The sequence below is a fragment of the Tympanuchus pallidicinctus genome, unplaced genomic scaffold, assembly GCF_026119805.1.
Source record: "Tympanuchus pallidicinctus isolate F22 unplaced genomic scaffold, pur_lepc_1.0 scaffold1, whole genome shotgun sequence".
Lineage (NCBI taxonomy): Eukaryota > Metazoa > Chordata > Aves > Galliformes > Phasianidae > Tympanuchus > Tympanuchus pallidicinctus.
In genome coordinates this window covers 46,566,956-46,586,930 of record NW_026294618.1, presented here as the reverse complement: position 1 = coordinate 46,586,930, position 19,975 = coordinate 46,566,956, and the positions used below count along the sequence as shown (strand labels likewise).

At 39.1% G+C, this 19,975-nt stretch overlaps 2 protein-coding genes and 1 long non-coding RNA gene across 3 annotated transcripts; 1 reads left to right on the top strand and 2 right to left on the bottom strand.

Moving 5' to 3' along the window:
* Positions 1 to 3,671: 3,671 nt before the first annotated feature.
* Positions 3,672 to 13,948, bottom strand: RWDD1 (RWD domain containing 1). The gene is made up of 7 exons (XM_052675681.1): positions 13,808 to 13,948; positions 12,406 to 12,471; positions 11,404 to 11,534; positions 10,378 to 10,521; positions 9,255 to 9,387; positions 7,340 to 7,402; positions 3,672 to 5,999 (listed from the first exon to the last, which is right to left on the bottom strand). Exons 1-7 carry the CDS (start codon positions 13,878 to 13,880, stop codon positions 5,887 to 5,889), a joined length of 723 nt encoding a protein of 240 aa, XP_052531641.1. The 5' UTR covers positions 13,881 to 13,948; the 3' UTR covers positions 3,672 to 5,886.
* Positions 7,794 to 9,166, top strand: LOC128077182 (uncharacterized). The gene is made up of 2 exons (XR_008204876.1): positions 7,794 to 8,216; positions 8,661 to 9,166. It is a non-coding gene; the product is annotated as an uncharacterized LOC128077182 (long non-coding RNA).
* A 2,072-nt stretch (positions 13,949 to 16,020) lies between the features above and the next one.
* Positions 16,021 to 18,727, bottom strand: CALHM4 (calcium homeostasis modulator family member 4). Its single transcript, XM_052675367.1, has 2 exons — positions 17,861 to 18,727; positions 16,021 to 17,043 (listed from the first exon to the last, which is right to left on the bottom strand). Exons 1-2 carry the CDS (start codon positions 18,416 to 18,418, stop codon positions 16,657 to 16,659), a joined length of 945 nt encoding a protein of 314 aa, XP_052531327.1. The 5' UTR covers positions 18,419 to 18,727; the 3' UTR covers positions 16,021 to 16,656.
* Positions 18,728 to 19,975: the final 1,248 nt, after the last annotated feature.

Below are 19,975 nucleotides of genomic sequence, written 5' to 3'. Positions count from 1 at the left end.
CATTTAATTTGTCCACGATTCCCATGATATGTTCATGATTTTAACAAACAAACAAACAAACCACAACATGATTACATGACAATTCATTTAATCTGTGGGGCCAAATGACATACTTCTAACTTGTGTGAGAATCTGTAAGACAAAACTATTATTACCTCTGCAGCTAACAACAGGTGTGTACTTGAGTATCTCTCACGTTGCTTACTGACAGAAGCATGGCTGTCTGCCTGCTGGGCTCCATGTCTTGTCTCAGATGCCAAAAATATCAAAAGCAACAATGCACCCACACCTCCAACCCAACCTCTCTGCATTGCTGATAGAACCTCACTGACATGGTACTGGTAACCCCAGGTTTCTCTGCTCTTGCCTTGAGGATGGGAAAACGAAGCCCATCACAGACGCAAAGCATTCCTCTGCAGGCTTACAACTTGGGATGAGTCCGGTCAGCTGCTGACACCCCATCCCAAAACATTCACAGATATCTTCTCACTTCCTGTTCCAAAGAGTTCTGTGTCCTCACATCTGACAGAGGTCCTCAGCTGCATCAGGAACTGTGGCAGCTGAGTTATAAATACTGGGTACCAGGGTATCCTGATGTATCTGGCGCACAGACCCATACCTCATGCATACCCACAGTGCTTAAGTCTTTAATTCCTGGTCTGCCAATGGCTATGAGATACAGGGCTGATCTAAAATAATGGATCACCTCAAGAGAAGGTGCAGGCTGAACTCCCAGCACCTGCACTACAAAGCCTTGGCCTTACCTGTGCATCAGATCCCCACGTAGGAAACTTAGAAAGCACCCCCCAAGAAGATCTCACTGCAGAACTGGCCAACAATACTGAGACAAGATACTTTTGAAACTGCTCCTGCAGATACAAAAAACAATCACTTGAGACAATCTTTTGTATGTATGTAAGAGTAAGGAAATGTCCTTTGTTTAAAGGAATGGATAGTGAGAGCCACGAAGATGATCAGGGGACTGGAGCACCTTCCCTATAAAGACAGGCTGAGGGACATGGGCCTGTTCAGCCTGGAGAAAAGAAGGCTGCAGGGTGACCTCATTTCGGTTGGATGCCAGGGGGAAGTTCTTTACTATGAGAGTGGTGAGGTGCTGGAACAGGCTGCCCAGAGAGGTTGTGAATGCCCCATCCCTGGAGGTGTTCAAGGCCAGGTTGGATGGGGCCCTGAGCAGCCTGGTCTAGTATTAAATGGGAAGGTTGGTGGCCCTGCCTGTGGCAGAGGGGTTGGAGATTCATGATCCTTGAGGTCCCTTCCAACTCGGGCCATTCTGTGATAGTGATGGATTAAGGTAGTTATGTAGGACCAAAGAGGCTTATAAGTGAGCAGAAGAGTGGCGACTCTCACCTGATCCTCTTCCAGGGTTCTGCAACTACAATTCCTGACACCACCTGGATAGCAACTGACCCCATGAGACAGAATCCCCTCTTTCCACTCAACTGGATGTCAGGCTCACAATAAATTCCATTAAGTATGTTGCATTCTAACAAGTACTCCAAATGTCAGGAAAAGAACCCCACTTCCAGAGTTCGTAGAGTCAACCTACTGGCACCTCATGTGTCAGTTGACATGCTGCTTATAAAGGGAAGTGCATCTCTTCCACATTTATAAACTCTATCCACTGCAATCATACTGAGCTAAAACTTGAACTCGTATCTCCCCACATACACATTAACAGGTCTCTGATACGTCTCCAGCATTTATTTCTTCTAATAATCTTCTGCTTCCTTCAGTACAGCCTCAATCAAGAGGGAAGATCATCATGTAAGGAGGAAACATTTTGTTCCAACATTTTCTCAGACACCATCTGCACTCTCTAGTGGGTTTGAACCCTCATCCACTCCCACTGTTACAACATTTACAGAATCAAATTATGATGACTGCTTTTGGTTGATAGTGAATCAACATCCTAACAATTAGCCACAGCAGGACATAGCTTCTGAACTCTGAAACATTCCAAACCATCACTTAACTTGACAAAAAGCATCTAACTTAGCCTTCCAACAAACTGCTTTTTTAAAAAAAAAAAAAAAAAAAAACTAAACCTGTCCCAAAGATCAATATTTTCTTTTCATTTTTCAATCCAGCTGTTTTCACCTTCTGATGGGTTCTACTTTTTGCTACAACCAAGTAATTCATACAGAGGAAATTGCAAGCTGCTTTATTTAGACAAAGCCAACCATATCATTAGCCTACAACAAGAATGGGCCTTTTGTACCCCCAACAGTACAGCCAGATCATCTTTCCCTCTAGAACTTCATGTCCTCGATATCAAGAAAGTAAGTTACACAAAACATCTGTGATTTACGTAACCACCACACCCCCTGACACATGAACCTGAACTTCAGACAAGCAGAATGTTGTTTTTTTCTACCTCTACATATTTACCCTGGGCACAGAAAAGATAAAACCAGTTCAGAATAATAATTCAAGTCTTTTGCTGAGTTTGCCTTAAGTACAAAAAAAAACTTGATTACAATTTGGACCTTGATCTTTTACTGTTTTTTTTTTTTTTTTTTTTTTTTTCAATGGTAGACTACATCAATTCCCATCAGGGTAATAAAAATCCACCTAACACTCATGACACAGCCAACTGATACCAGTTAACTCTTGCAGCTGCAGATTTTACCAGCATTCAGTACAGAAATGAAAATCAAGTTCCTTGCAATAAATGCAATTACACCAAAGAACTGAAAAATCCCTCTCCAAATTGGAGCCAAGTTGCAATGCACTAAAGGACTGATTTAGAAAAAAAAACAAACAAACAGAAATGAAATATCTGATTCTGCAACTTACCTTACAGCTCTTTCTCTTAGAATGCAGGATATCAGCACACTGGATACAGGTGTAGTTTTCTGTCTCATCCAACAAACTCTTACTTTACTTCAGCAACCATGCAGTTAAAACTGAAGATACTTAGGCACAGAGGGGGATTGAATTAGACATAAAGAAAAACTTTTTCTCTCAGTGGTCAGGTACTGGAATGGCTGCCCAGGGAGGTGGTGGAGTTGCTGTCCCTGGCAGTGTTCAAGAGACATCTGGATGAGGAGCTATGAGACATGATTTAGTGGCTTGTGGTAGCAATGGCAATGGGAGGACAACTGGACTAAGATGATCTTGTAGGTCCTTTTCAACCTTGTGATTCTATGATTTTACAATTCTACATCACAGCCTGATGGTTAAAGGTTTCCTAGAAGAAAGACTGAATTCAGGCACTGGGTGGTGCATTTTAGCATTGGAGACAGTGGGTCACCCTCACTGGTGTAGATTTTTATAAGCGTGGCAGGCAGGCTCTTGCTCATCACTGTCGTGTTTCAACTATGTCGAAAAAGTGTTAGAGCAAAATTTCAGCTACAAAACAGCCATTACTGTGCTCTTCCTATCTGTTGTAGTTTCTACAAAAAGAAATAGGAGACACTACTTTCAGAGTGACTAATTACAAGCAAGGCCATCAGTGCTGTTCTCAGTACGACGACTTGGAATTACTAAAATCCATTCAAAGTTAACTGATAGAATTTCATTAGACTAATACAGATTCGACTTCAGTCTAATTCAAAGTTTTAAATACTTAATCCGAACTTCTTCATCAAAAAATAAAGTAAAATAAAAAGATCTACCTCCATCTCTGGAAACTAAGTCGTACAGATGCATCCAAGTCCACTCAGTAAAATTACCTTTTATTTCACAAATGCTAATTGCTAATAAACAAATCAGAAGTTTAGACTGAGTCACTGAAACTTGTTTCAAAGACTTGGAGAAATGGACTTGATGAAATTTTTTTTTGTCACTTCAACCCTTATTTCCTCTGTTTTGAAAAAAAAAGAAAGTAGCAATGAAAATATAACTTTAACCTTACAGTTATAACTTCTTGAAGCCACACAACCTTTGCATAAAAATAAATAATCATTAGTGTAAAAACAAAACAAAACCCCGTTACTCTAGAACTTATTATGAAACTCTTTTTCACATTTATGTGATTCTTGAATCATCAGTATCCCGCTTAGAAAGCTTTCTCAGATTATCACATTTTGCACAGACTATACAGTATTCTTGGATTCAGTCCAGATTTGAAGAGAACTTCCTCATTGCTTTTATGAAAAGTATGCTCATTTTAGACAAACAATTGACAATTGAAAGCAACCTTGCAAAGCTTTCATATGGCTGATGAGACACAGAAGAAAATTAACTTCTGTGTTGAACAGCATTTTAAAGTGTGCTAGCAGATACACAGGAAACTGGACACAGTAATTACAAACCTTTCAACCCAACTGCATCTTTGCAAAAGTCAGACTTTAAATATCATATTAGCTTACAACTTTTTAAATACATTTGGTAATACCTGCTGGTACACAGATCCTCCTTATTGCTTTGAAACACACAATGTTGTAACTGAAACTTAGATGCTTATCTCAAGTTCTTAGGCGCCAAAATTAAAAATAGCAAATAGAAGATGGTAGAAACAAAGGCATATGGTTCATTTATAAAAACATTTATAGGGTACTCAAATATTTATTTCTATCTACTGGGAACTCATATTTATTCCTCTTGAGTACAAAAAGACAAGACTACTGAAATGCTATACAAGATCATCCTGAACAGCTGTTCTCAAATGACACGAGCAGAGGATCTTACATACCATTAAATTATTTCTGGAATCAAATTTCTCATCTTGAGCAAGAAATTTCCTAATATTAAAGTTCATAAATCCATTAATCTTCTAAGCATAGATACTTTAGTACAATCCTCTTTTAAAAGGTTGAAGCTGGAGCAGTTAAGGCAACCTACCATAAGTGTTTTAAAATCCAGCACACAGCTTCTAATCATCAAGGTGCCTGGCAGTTATTTGTTCAGAGAGCTGCTTCTTGAAACCTTCATCCACACCATCCTTCCACCTGACACAATACCAAACACTTTATACACATTACTTCAGTGTTCCAGGCTTTTTGGAGGTGTGAAGGGAGGTGGAGCCTAACATAAAGCTAGTAGCTCCACAAGGAACTCTTCAGATGGGAAAACATGCTACCCAGCAACTCACAGATGTTAACTTTACCATATGTTAAGACTTCCACAGACTGCCAACAGTCTCCTTCTAAAGAACTCTCAGCAACTGTAAATGTAAGCACACTATAAAACACTGTTACTGCATTCTGCGCTCTGACAGTGTTCTCACATTCACCGTTGCCAAAAGCAAATTATTTTTTCTGTCATGGAAGTTCACTGATTCATAAGAACTTTTTTTTTAAAAAAAAAAAAAAAAAAAGAGCTTTCTAAACACATCAACCATTTTGAAATCAACCATTTCATTTTGAAGCTGTGGCAAACAAAATTTCACTCTAACATGTAAGTGGTTTTCATTCAACATTAAAAAGTATATGTCTTATTAAAAATGACTAGTGCTGCCTATCTACAGTTGTTCAGCTAATAATTTGGGGTATCAGAAGGGACCATTATTTATTGCATTATAAAATTTCAAAGAAAAAATCCTGCACAGCACGTAAACTGTTCTACTTTCCCATGCATATCCTACAAAGAAGATAGCAGAACTCAGCTTCCGCATGCAGGTGTGTTTAACAATCACCATGCCATCTTTTCCTTCTTGCTTGCTCTCACTTCTCTTCAGAGGATGCTTAAAGAAGTGGAGGAAAAAAATCAGAAAGTATGCCTCAGGTTTTTAACGTGAAATATAAGTCAATTTATTTATGATGATAGTCATCAGAAGACCATACTCCTAGATGTAAAATACTTTTTCTTCTTTGAAAAAAGGAAAATCAATACACATTACTACAACCACAGATGCTGTGGTTTTTCTGCCTCTCCCTCCTTACATAAGTCCATACTGATGACAGAGCCAGTTCAAAAAAAAGTCTAATCACTATCTAAATTAACAGGGTTGTAGTCAGGGTCATCTTCTTCATCCTCCAACTCTAAATCATCCATTTCTTGGAATAAAGATTCATCAACCTCCACACTGTTTCCAGCTACAAAAAAAGAAAAGAAGTATTACAAGAAGAGAAAAGAAGTACCTGAACAACAAAATACAGTCTCTGAACACAAAGAGTACAAAGCGTGTGTATGCACATTTTATATATATACACATATACACACCACACACACATGCAATAAGGAACATCAGATCATATACAATTATCCTTTAAATTTTCTCCATGAGGAAAACTGAAAGGCAGACAACTAATTCAGAGGGGCACTGATATGTTAAAAAAAATAAATAAATTTAGATTTAGATTTGAAAAGCAAGCTGAAGCCTTGTATGCTGTCACACTTTCTTCTAAAATAGATGAAGTTTAGGAGTAAAACTTCAGAACCACTGCTACTTTATTTGCATGTATCAATAGCGACATCTTCTGGCCACTGAACAAGGTTCTGTTTTTCATTGCCTTTGAAGGAGACCTTTTTAAACTGCTTCCATTTAAACAACATCATTAGACTGTAGCAGCTGCAAAAATTAGTGTTATTTAATAATAACTTCAATTTAAATTTACAACACTAATCTGTGCAGGAGTTTTTAAATAATGGACAGCATCAGGATTAAAAGTTAGCATTAAAAGTTATGTTCCCATAACTTAGGAATAGAGCCCAAATACAAACATGGAGGCTACTCTTCTTTTGAGGAAGAAAAACCCATCTTCACTTTAAGCACTTTTGGAGGAAGGCAAAATTAAGCATGTCCTCCAACTAGAAGAAACAACTTCTTCATGACTGCCATTTCAAGTTTATATTCACTGATGCTCAGAACTTCATCGTTCTTCTGCATGTGTGGTTTCTGCAATACTATGAGATAATGTTGCCACAGTAAAAAACTGCCTTAATTCACAATCAGTCTTTTGAGCTAGGACAAAAAAAGGAGGTATAGAAATAAAATAAATAATATGTGACTGTGAGTGGATTTATTTATCTCTAACAGTTTAACAGCTTTTGGCACAGGCTTACAAAATTTTCAGCTACGATCAGGGAATTTTTTCAGTAAATAACCTAACCTGTACAAAACCATAAAAGGGAACTGTGTTGCACAAAGGCAAACAATGTTTAATTTGATGCACAAGATGTTTGTTATTGATGTTGATCTTCAGGGAGAAGAAAACAGAACTTCAAAAACTTCAAATGGAAAGGAACTTTTTTTTTCTGGGGAGAATAAAATTGCTTTTGTTCAATCTCCAAAATTGTACTTTCCAGAAATGCTTTCCAATTAAAAGTGATACTGACATAAGATTTTAGTCAGAATTAAAATACTGACTTTGCTTAGGAATGTTTACATGTTTTAAGCCACTTCTTTCAGATGCAGAAACAAACAGAAATTTACCTTCCTCCAAGAACTGGATGTCAGATGTATCAAGGTTGTGATCCATTTCAAACAGCTGTTTCCCTAGAAGTTAAAAAGTATATATTTCAAAATGCTGTTTGGCTATGTAACAAGCTAAGGCAACAATAGTTAGCACGCTATCTTAGGCTACACAGATTATAGTACGTTTGAAATGTGGCTGGGAAAATTTGCACCATCAGTTTCACAGTCTTTATTCAGTCCTCCTCTTGTATTCTACAATAAATCTTTGGGAACTGAATAGATTAAGCTATCTCCTTTATATGAAAATCAAGTTGGATGTACAAACCAGTCACCAGCTCCTACTGTGAAGGAAACACCACATAATGCAAACTAAAGCCTTTCTAATTGGGAGGTGGGGAAAGAAAAGTTCAAGACATTCCACAAGCCTTTCCATCCACATTTGCATTGTTTTTTTTTAATCTTCTATCAGAAAGAGTGTTTGACACTTTAGGTAAAACATTCAAAGACATCTTTTTCTTCTACTGGAGTACCCCATAAAATCTGAAAATAAGCCTTTTTTACTTTTGTAAGGTGTAAACTTATATGTATATACATCTAGTTATATACATATGTATAAACTAGACTATTAAGGAGAAAAACAGCATGCTAACAATTTCAAGAACAAAAAAACTAGAAGCCTGATTTCTACTTACTCTTTTCAGATGCCCAAACACATTCCAATCATAAGGAAATCAAGTACTCTACAGATTTCACTGGACTTACTACCATTAAGACTTCTATCAAGTTTGATCAAAACCAGTCAAAGGTTTCAAAAGCCTTCAGAACAGAAGAGGGAGGTAACAGTGAATGCAGTGGAACTGTCATGTCACAGCCTGAATCAGTAGTTGAGCACCAGGTAAGATGATGTGGCAAACCCAGGGAGCTCATGTTGCTTGCAAGCAACACACCTGAGTGAAAAGGCGGAGCCTGGATCCATCCCTCCTCATCCTCATTAGCAGCCAAGTGAGCAGTATCTCTCTGGTTAGAGACTGCACTCCTTGAGCCATCACTGCTTGTTGACAGGGATGAACCAATTTTTGTTCTTTGTTCCCTGCTATTGCTCTGCAGTGCTTGTATCCCATTAGAAGGTACTGTATACATACTGTGAATAGCCTCCTTTCGCCATTCAGCGATACCACACAATCGTATCAGTTTTGTTTTCTGATGTAATCAGGTTAAAAAGTGGATTTACCATCACAGGAGAACCAAAGTTAAGCTGTAGTGCCTGGAGAATGCTATTTAAGACTTATTTTTGCATACAGGCTCTCTTAAAATAATTTCTTCTACATTTTTTCTCCAGTGGATAGAGTTTGGATTCTGCTGGATTGGGATCTACAGACAACACATCCTAGAACTATAATTACAATAGCTTTTCTCCAAAATACTATAGGAAAACTATCATTCTCACTAAGCATCATAAGCTTGTTGCATCCCCTAGACAGCCACTGTGTTGCTTCAGTTCATCTGCAACATCCCAAACTCCTACATGCCTTCGAATAATTTTAAGTCATGGCATGATCCAATACAAATAAGGCCAAATCACCACACTGCTCAGTGTAGATTCTTTCTGTTGTTTAATAATCCCCAGCTACTTATGCTAGAGCAATGCTCATCAGCTGGAGCTCAAAGTAATAGACTGCCTGGCATAAAACCAAAAGCTTGAATACACAGCTTAGGAACCTTTATGACTTCACTTGAAATCTTGACTCACTCAGCTTTCTATTTAGCCCACCAAAGAGCTCAAGAAGACTTGGAGAAACATGAACAACAATAATTTAATATTGCATTAAAATCTGTTTACCATTATTATCTTTCAAAGTAAGAATTATTTTTAAGGCTTATCATGATAATCTGAGAACACTGCAAAAGCTTCAGGTACAGTTTTAAATCATACCACTTAATTTATTTTTGCCTGCTTGTTCTTCTTCTTTCATCTTTTTTCTTTTTATTTCTAAGAGTTCCGCATCAAACTTTGCTTTCCAGTTCAGGAAATTCTCGATTGTAACAGGAGTGCCATGAAAGCGTTGCTGAAAAAAAAACACAACAGAAAACAAACATGATCAATTAGCAAAACTAGGAGTGAAGATGAGCATTCCCTTCCTTACTTACATTGCAGCATCTCAGAAGCATTTGCTTGCTGTGAGGCATTCTCAGAAATTAACTCTAACCCCAAGCACATACAAAGAACACATTCTTGCTTGTTTCTATTCTCCCCATGGGTCTCTCCCTTCAGAGAGCTGCAGAGAGGTGGAAATTATAGAAAAACACCAAGCAGTACATTTGAACCTACTGTGCAAAAGCTTGTAACACATCAGTAATAAAGGTTATGCTTAAGTAGCAGCACTTATCAACTACATGCAATCTAGACTGAAACTTTCTATAAAAAAAATACATTAACTGTTCTCTGTTACTGACAGACAAAAAGGGTTGGCAGGGATTTTTTTTTCCTACTATTTCAGAAATACCAAATATTTCATGTTTCATCATCCTCTAGCTACTCAAGAAAGCACACGATCAGTAGTTAATGCAGCACGTCCCATGGATAGAATAATTATTCCACGCTGATTGATGAAAAGTACCTGTGCAGGGAGGACAAATCCTGAAGACTAGACCTTACTGCTTCTGCTCCACCAAGGAAGACAGACTTCTTCAGAACAAGAGCAGTTTGTGCACAGCACTACATACTCTATCCTTTTTCACTTCCTGCTTCAAATAAGAAACTGACTACAGAGACTTTGTTTTCACTTGGGAAAAATATCCCTGCCCCAGTCTTAGAAAGTAATCCTGGAGGGGGGTATGAACATGCAACACATATGTGAAAAGATTGCTTTAGAAAGTGAGGGGAAAAATAAATAAAGACCTTTGCAGTGCAATGAACTACCTTGTGGCCTTTAAGAATTAACTACATCAACTTCGGGCTAGATGCTACTCTCCTACTACAGCTCAGAGTTGCTCTTGCATCAAGCCCATGCATCAAGAAAAGTTAAATCTTTAGTTAGAAAAAATATTTTACATACTTTTTCCTCTTCTTCGGCTTCTCTTTCTTTCTGTTTCTTTTCCTCCTCTCTTCGTGTTTTTATTTGATCCACTATTTCATTTAATTTCTCCTGTACTGCAGACACTAGAGTGAAGATCATTACCATTCCCAAATTTTCTTCTGCCTACAACACAAACAAGGCAAATTCAAGCAGAAGAACCCTATATCTTCAGAAGCTCAATACATATATCTTTTCAGAAAGCAGAATTGTGTACATACACACAGATAATACAGCTGAAGCACTCTACATTCATTTCAAAGTTCACTGTAAAATCCAAGTCAATTGGCCAGATAAACAAGTTAAAGTCACTCTCAAACGAATGGGTAAGCAGCTAAACATTGATGATGATAATAATATGTCATCAACATATTCTAGATCTAATCTTCTAATCCCTCACTCCCTTACATATGTTCCTTCCAGGTGGGACAAAATCAAAAATCACCAGCTGCTGGAATAAAGGTGTAAAACGTAAACTAAAAAGAGAATGACTCAAGAACACTTTACAGCCATTTAAGGCAGATAAGATTGGTCAAGAAATATTTAAGTCAACAAGAATGTTTCCTCTTCATACCTTCACAATGCACTGTCACTGACACCAAGGGTCAAAGAGTATTTTTTCTTGATCCAAAATAGTTATGTTATTGAAATGTAGCCTTTTTTTTGTTTGTTTCTTTCCAAATACAACTGAACTGAATTAGCTTCACAAATACTATTTACACACTGTTAAATGAATTCATCTTGAGATAGAAATGCTAAGAGGGGAAGCTGTAGAACCCTTCCACTTCCTTATTCTACATGTGCACACTGAATTAGCTCTGTATTTTACATTAACATCATTTATACCACTAATGCCATTTACCAAATTCAAATCTCAAAGTCAGCCCTTACAGTATGGAAGTTATTTCAAATCAGTAGATCATCTCTCAGAAAACAACCGAATTAAGGAATAAATTCTGACTAAATCAAGTGATATCAAGATAAATTGAAATATTCCATTTTACTTACCTGCTGTTCCAACAGGTTTATTATGCCTGTGACATCATTATCTTCAAGATTCTCCTGCGAGACAATTTCATAAAGGGGAGTTTCATCAGGGTATTTTTCTCTGTAGGTAAACTTAAGGGTTGTTTGGACATCTACAAAACAAAAAAAAAAATAAAAAAATACACATTACAGTGATTATCTTACAGAATTGTAATTGCACATTTTTCTATTGCATCAACAGCTTAAATATCTTAAGATAGGAAAAGAACTTGTCTTAAAGGAACAGTCATCTTACACACACATTACATCTTACAAAACAAATTTAAATATAATGCAATGTAATACCACTAAGACTGAAGTTAACCCTTACATAAGCTATTCCAGACTATTTATGTCTGAGAAGACTTTAGAAAGACTGGAAATTTTTCTGTGGTACAGTGGGTACCAGAGTGGTGACCTCTTTTCCCTGACATCCCACTTAATGCTGGAGAAAATGAAGCAAGAGTCCTAACAACCAAACCTAGAGAGAATCTCAGCATATTACTGCTTTAAATTCTGCATACCTGGTTGGAGCAACAACCAGTGTGGTAGTTAACAACTCCACACACAGCATATGACAAAAACATAAATGCCCATTAGACATTAATAAGCAAAGAGGAAAACTGCCTAAGGAACACACAGTCAATCTGATGTTACTGAGAGCTAGCCCTGCAAGGAAATAAGGCCAGAAAGAACTACATTCCTTCCTTTCATGCATCTTGACAGAATACCAGGCAGGAACCTTCCCCTTCAGTTCATGACTCACAGTTCTGGCAGCCCAATTCTCCCTTTAACACACACTTGCTCCACACAGGGCTTACTCCTTTGAAACAGAAGGAGGTGGCAGCAGTTTCTTTCCTCTAACTCATCAACACAGAATAACAAATATATATATATAATATATATATATATATATATATATATAAACTTGAAAGTTAATATACAGGAAGGGAGATTATTCTATTTAAGACATAATGAACTTACTTTCATCATTTTCACCTGCTTCCGATGTCACAGTAATTGTGAAAGTTGTTGGCTTTTCTGACAACACTGTTAAAAAAAGAGAAAAAAAGATATATGTTAAATCAGACAACTACTTTACGTAATTAAAACTGAATTTCTCTAGGACTAGTAAGGTATACAGGCCTCTTGATACAGTGTTTAAGCCTTTAAAATTCATTAAAAGGTGCTTTCCAGTTAACTGCTGTTTTCTATGTGATGTGATGTTTGAAGTTCTTGCTGAATGACAGCAATAGCGAGAAGTTAGCAAGAGTGCAGACATACCTACCACTAAGTGACTTGAACTAGTAAAGCAAATATAAGCAGAAAGGTCCCAAGGCCAGTTCACTTTATTGTGCTAGATAGGTACAATGGGTGCCCAGTCCATTTCTGACCCTAGACATCTTTACAGTATATTTATTCCTATCACTGTATTTAGGGCGGAAGTGGAAAATGATTCTTAAAAAAAAAAAAAGAGATGGATGATGCTTTCCTTCAAGAGTTCTGGAAATAACCTAGAAAAGGGGGGTGAATTTGAAATAGTCAATACAAAAAATTAAATCCATGAGCAACCATACTCACCTGCAAAAGCAAAGTAAGGCTTTGTTTATTGCCCACCTGTGAAGGAGGCAGCTAAAAAACAGACAGTGTCTCCTAATAGACCAAAAAAAAATGGTAAATCCATGTTCTGCTGTCATGGACTGGATGGTTTTACCTCCCTGCTCAAGCATGAGCTACAAGTGAAATCCCTGATTAAGGATTGTTCTGTACCACTGCTGTAAGCTATAACCAATCTAGTATATGTGATCTAACACTGTTAACTGAATTTTGCCCAACTGCTAACGTACCACCACTACAGCCTTTTGTGCTCCCTCTTCTTTATGGGTATGAGCGCATTATTACTCGGGCAAACAACAAATCAGAATAAACACTCGACTACACGAAAGCGTATTAGTCACTGACTCAGCATCCTCAGCTACAGGACACCGGTCCACGTTGCTTTAAAGTAAAAATGAAGAACCAGAAGCGTTTCCAGACTAAAGCAATAAACAAACGCAGCGGGTAAACGGCAGAGCGAAGTTAGCGCGGATGAGATGAGGTGAGCAGATACGGCGCAGGTAGGAAGGAGAGAACGTGCAGAAATCTCGCGCACGAAGCCTTCGATTGCAGCCCGGGTGCTGGACACCGAGAGCGCATCCTGCACACGGACTGCCCTAATCCTGGAACTGAGGCACCCCGGCACCACACCCACAGCCGGCACGGCACGCTTAAGGACCCCGAACACTCCACGCTCCACTCAACCTTCACCCTGAGAAAGCCATAAGAAAAGGGGCGGCAGGCAGCGCCCCGTAGCCGGCCGGGCCTCCATCGCCTCGCCGCGGCTCACCCGTGAACGAGTCCGGGTAGATGGACTCCAGGGCCTCCAGCTCGTTGCGCTGCTCCTCGCTATAGTCCGTCATCGCCGCCAACGGCCATGGGCCGCGCACACCGCATGCGCGCCGCCCGCCGGTATCGGCTGGCAGCGCCTGGCGCCGGCCGCGCGACTCGCTCGGCAGTAGATGGCTTTGGGCTGGGGGCGGTGCTCAGCGCGGGGGTCGTCGTGGTCGTCTCTTGTTTAGCTTAAATCCGCTCTCCTTGCGCTGCGCTCTGAAGCGGCAGCAGTTGAGGAGCTGTGGTTCAGCCTTTGCTGCGTGGACACCTGTGGACTCTACCCGGAGAGTTCTGCATATGCAGAGCTACTTTAAAAAGACCTTGCTCCTCTTCGGTCGATGTCGTTCTTCAGCTGGAAACCTATAGGGGTCAGCAGGCTGAAGGGTATTCACAAGTTGCTTTAGGAAGTACAAGGTGGGGCTCTGGGGGCAGCCGACCGACATCCCAGAGTGAAATTAGAAGTTCCTCTGGTGTGGTGGTAGCGCAGGTTGGAGTTAGAAAGCACCAACAGACATCTCAGGGGTTTTCCCAGTTACACCACACAGACGGCAGAGTTGCGTGAGCACAGAACTGGAGAAATCAAAGGCACACCATCACCCCGTGTGGGCTTCCTACAAGGGTGGGTTTAAGGGTTAATCAGCACAAGACGCCAACTGGCACTTGTTACATAGCACTGTTTAAGGTGCAGCCACCACTGACAGTTCTCCCTCATATTTCTACAGCACTGAGGTTACAGGAAGCTTTTGTTATAGAAATAATCATTTTCAGTCTGAGTGAGCAAACTGCAATCCTAAACTGATTTTGGGTAAGATGACACCAGTGTTAGCAGACATGGGCAGTTCAGTGCCTTGGGGATTTTTCTCTAGCTTCAAACTCTTCAGGAGGCGGTGCCTTATTTCATTACCAATTCATGACATATTTCAGGAGCAGAGAAATGAAGGGAAATGCGCCATAATCCATAATACTACAGTTGTATTTAATGCTATGGATTAACATATCCCAACAAGACAATATTATGCATTTTAGCAGGCTGAATTCACAATGACAGATAAAGTTTGTTATTTAGATTAAAAAAAAAAAAAACAAACAAAAAAAACCTCTAAAAAACAGAGGAAAAAACAGCAATTGGGACAAAGCTAGAGAACATGAACATTCATTTTAAAGTTAGTTTCACTACAATTATGAGATAGCTCAATTTGTCTTTTTACAAATTCTGCATCATTTCATAGTGGCACTGTGAAACAAGGTACAGAATAGAAAAAAAAAAATCACAACAGGTAGCAGCTAGTTTTTGTTACTCCAATCAGAGAGGCAGGAGAAACTTTCTGAAAACATACAGCTGCTTTGTGTATCTGATTGTGCATAGTGTTCCATCCTCAAAAAAAAAAAAAAAAAAAAACACACACCAAAAAAATCACAAACCAAAACCAAACACCAATGAATCTAAAGTGAAATCAGAGATTGTATTCCCTAACAGATGCTTTGCTTCCTAAGCCAATCATACATACCATGCAGTTCTATTAATAGAAACTTTAGGATTCAAGTGAGATTTGAGATTTGTAAAATTTTCAGTGATGAAAATTGCATTATTCCAGTTACTCAGCATATTCAGCTTTTTCAAGTCCATGTTTAGAAGTTTCTCAAAGGAAGAGCAAACACACTTGAACAAGACCTGCTTTTTAGCATGTTCTCAACTCCTGTATTTTCTAAGGGAAAGTGCTACATGTGTTTTTCCTATTTTAAGACTGTTCTTTTGTTGTTGGTTTTAATAAAATGACAAAAAAAAACAAAAAAAAAAGCAAAAAAACAAACAAACAAACAAAAAAAAACCCCGTAGGTAGCATCCTATAACCTAGCCTATAGTTAGGTAGCATACAGTCCACAGGCTGCAAGGCAATTCAGGAAGCAATGATGACAGCAATCACTGTGGGCACAATAGTATGACTGAATTTTAACATTTTCAAAGGCAAAGCAAATTTAACTTCAGAAGGATATTTCCCCACATAGTAGGCCAGCTTACCTGTAAAGTCTGACACATTTTGAAGTACGTACAATAGGAATAGGAAATAGACCTTGCTACTGCTTCCACTCAGGAAGCGCTCAAATTCAAGTTTCCACATGTGAAGTGTCCTTTTTGCTTTTTTTTTTTTTGTTCCCCCCCCCCCCCCCCCTTCCTTACCCCCTCCTCCCTATAACTGCTATATGATTCACCCCTCCTTTTCTTGTGCATCTCAATTCTGTTAAAAATATCAAGTGCCCTGAAAGTTTTCAAACCACTTTATCTGGACTCAGCCTTGGTTGAGGTGGTGTTTTATCCTCATAGGAGAAAGTGGAAGAGGAAAAATAAAGTATTTCTACTGGAGGTCGTTAAGACAAAGCTAGATATCTGCTTCTACTTAATACAGAGTGGATCAGGCTCATAGGATCGAATCACTCAGAATCTACTATTAAAGATTTTTTAACAAGAGGGAAGAGAAAGCATTTGAGCATAGCTTTCTTACCCAGTGAAACTCATCCCTTTTGCAGAACTGTTAGAAAGTGAAGCTACAGCTTGCAACAGCCCACCCCAGTCAGGTGGGGCCTCTGACCTCTGCATCCCACAGGAGTCATACACCATCAGGAGCAGTGTATAAGTATCTGAAGGACTACATTAACAAAGTATTTATTCATGCCCTTTATGTAATAAATTTATGTAATAAGGTATCAGAAAGCTCCACCACAGTTCAGGTCTAAAGCAGAGCTAGACACTCCTGATTTTTCCACAAGGTGTCGGCAGGGGATCAGAACCTAACAGCTAAGTTATGGTCAAGGGTCTTCATCAAGCTTCAGATATTTTCTGTCTGCCGAGTCCTTGAGTGCCCAGTCATGGAGGAGACTGTAGTCGTAATGCTCCTCATCCACTAATTTTAGGAAGGCCAGTCCAGAGATAGCTTGCCACTCCCTGAGTGATGGGATACGGATTTCATTTATATTTTCATTTCCTGGGACAAATCCAAAGAACTTCTTTACATGCTTCATGGCATAAAGCTTGGAGTGCTGGTCTGTTGCTTCATCAAAGAGCTCCTGCTCATTACGGACATAGCTGGTCCAGTACCTGAAGTGCAGGAAGCTGAGCGGGGAGAAGCAGCTTGCCAGGCAGTAAGACAGGAAGACAGTGATGACTACCACAGCAATCAGAAGCCAGCCAGCCACCTTCCAAAAGCAAACAAGATCAGAGCTGAAAAAACCCATAGTGGTATTTTCTGGGCATAAAAAATAGAAATCTAAGACAATCTTTACTTGCTTTTCCCGAATAAGGAGGCCAGCAGAGGATAAGCATGGCTTGTATCTATTGCCATCGCACCCAGTCCCTAACTACTGCAGACAGCTGAAATTCATTTCTTCCATCAAGTTTAAGGAAGTCCTGATGAATAACTTAAGGATGTTTGCCCTACAGCTACTATTGTGAATCTGCAACACAGAAACCCTCTTATTCCTATTCCAAGTTACCTTATTTACCATATTTACAATCAATTTTCCTTGAAGTAATAATGTTAACATTCTCCCTAGTTCTAGCCGGAATATTATCTAGTTGGAATATTAACTTCCAGACTCAAGTTTGATCCCCCAAAAAAACAACCAAACAAAAAACCAGCAGCAACAGGACTTGGGTTTATATGGTGCTCTCACAGTCTGCACCCCTTAGTCACATTTCTTGTGCTTGAGTTCAAGAAGCTTCCTGCCCTTCAGTGGCTCTTGAACTTCTGTTTGTCTTACTTGCTGGTGCTTCTCAAGACACAAACATGCATCTTCCAGTAGCAAGGGTTAGAAGTGACATTTATGTACCGGATTTTCAATTCCACCTATGGGAACAAGTCAGGCTCCACAAAACACAAAAGAGATTTAGCAATCAAGGCAGAAGACATTGATCCTGTTCTGTCCTCACCCTTTGCCTTCTCAATAAACTGCGGTGTCATTGCTAAATCTGCAGACAACAGCTTTCACAGCAGAAACAAAATGGATTACTCACCTGTGACTGGTACCGGAGCAGGAGGATCACTTCATCTCTTGCCCTGCTCAGCTCTGGTGGAACTAGCTGACTGCATGGAAATGCAGCCAAAATCCTCTGGCGTTCACTAATAGTCACGTTAGGAATATCTCCATAGTAGTACACAGAGACATATTCACTCACAGCACATACATAGTAGGAGCCGTTTATCAGAGTGACTGCTAGCCATGTCACTGGAGCAACCAGTGCTCTCCCAGTGATGCTGCACAGTACAAAGCAGGTCAGTTTGCACTGTAGTAACTGATTCCACGTGCTCTCTGTTAGAAGAGGAGACCTCTTGCCTGTAACCAGCCTCCAGGTCTGGTTGTTCAGAGCATAGCCAATAACCAAAAGAATCAATGCAGGAACACCCAGGAAGGCCAACCCATAGATGAGGTTCTGCCCCACATGACAAGGACAACTGAACGTAAAGAAAGAGAAGAGTTGCTGCCCACCAATTGTCAGTATTGCAATTATAGCATTAGCAATAACAACCTCTTTGCCTTTCAGAAAGGTTAGCCACTTTGGAAGGAAAGTCATTTTAGGTTTCACAGTTTACCAGATAGATTCTCTTGCATTAAGTCACTACTAGCTTTTAGATATAGATAACTGATATTAATGGTAGACTAGAACAGAAACAAGCCAATCCCAATAGTTTAAAATACAAAACAACAACTAAAAAAATTCTAACACAACAACAGGAAGCCTGCTAGTCTTTCTTCTCTAATTAGCTCCTGATCGCTCAATAAGAGATATAGCCTTGTTTACTAGCTTTTATCTACTTGAAGATATTCAGTCATATGTTTTAGCTGATCCAATAAATTTCTCTCAGCAGTTTGAAGACATTCATCATTTAGGGAACTGTGAGCTCTGCCAGCTGATTGCTAATTGGCTGAAGCTACCAATCAGTTCTCACTGCCTGTTCTCCATCAGCAGCAAATTAATATCTATCCTGCCAGGGTAAATTGGTCAGATGTTTTCCAATCAATGGTAATTAGCAGAAGCATAGCATGAGGTTAGAAAAAAGAAATACTGAAAAAAGGGTAAAATGGATTGTTTTCAACTATTCTGCATTAAAAAAAAAGAAAACGAACAAACTTTGCCTTGCTAAGTGGACTGATGATAAAAGAAAAAGCAGCAGAGATATTTTAAAATGCTTCAACATTAAAATAAAAATGGAAAATATTCAATAAGCTGCACAAAGTTGAGAATCCCAATTCTGTTCACATTTAATGGTAATTCTGCTTGTGTTTCAATTTTCTTTGCCAGTACACAAGATGTGGTTAGCTGCTGGACCATGAGGATTTTAGCGTTTCACTTGTAGGGGCAAGAAGCTATCACGTCTCATTTACTGGAAGTACTGAACAATCCTTTATGCTATCTCCTTCAGAAAGATTTTATTTAGCAATCTATAATCTGCTATAGTCTGTCAAGTCATCTTCAGATGAACTTGTGGTAATAGCTAGCATTTATATAGTATGTTCACAATTTCCATTTTTCAGATTTATGTATGTATCATCAATCCCATGCTGTGGACTGAGATAGATAGAAATTAGACATTTTCACAGCTGGTTTCTAAATAGTGAAATGAATTATCTGGGCTCTTAGCACCTCTTACAAATCAAGCCTTAAATGCAGGTTTGTTTAAAATATGTCACTGGTGATTATTTTGTTCAGGTTGCACTTTGTCTAAGGTCTTGCTGTCTGGCAAGTCCAGTCCAATTTGGTACTGAATATGCAAGTACTTGTGGGAATTTAGGTTCTGAGAAGTCTAACTGCCTGTAATACAAAGATTTTGACCAAGAACAGGAAGAAGATCCATACAGGCTATGAGGAAAGTTGTATAGATGATCATATGCAGCTTGCTTGTGCTTGGCAGCATGATAGAGTCTGACAGCCTCCTCAATCCCCATGAGGAGGAGTTGCTAATAATAACTTCCAGTATAAAATGTAGTTTTAGCACCCATGATATCTGCATGAATTACAGAAACACTCTTGTTGCCACAGTGATGGATTTCCTGTTTTCAAGGCAAGACCCTATTCCCTTAGTGCATTTTTGGGGTGGACATCTGATTATCTAATATACAAATGAGGTCC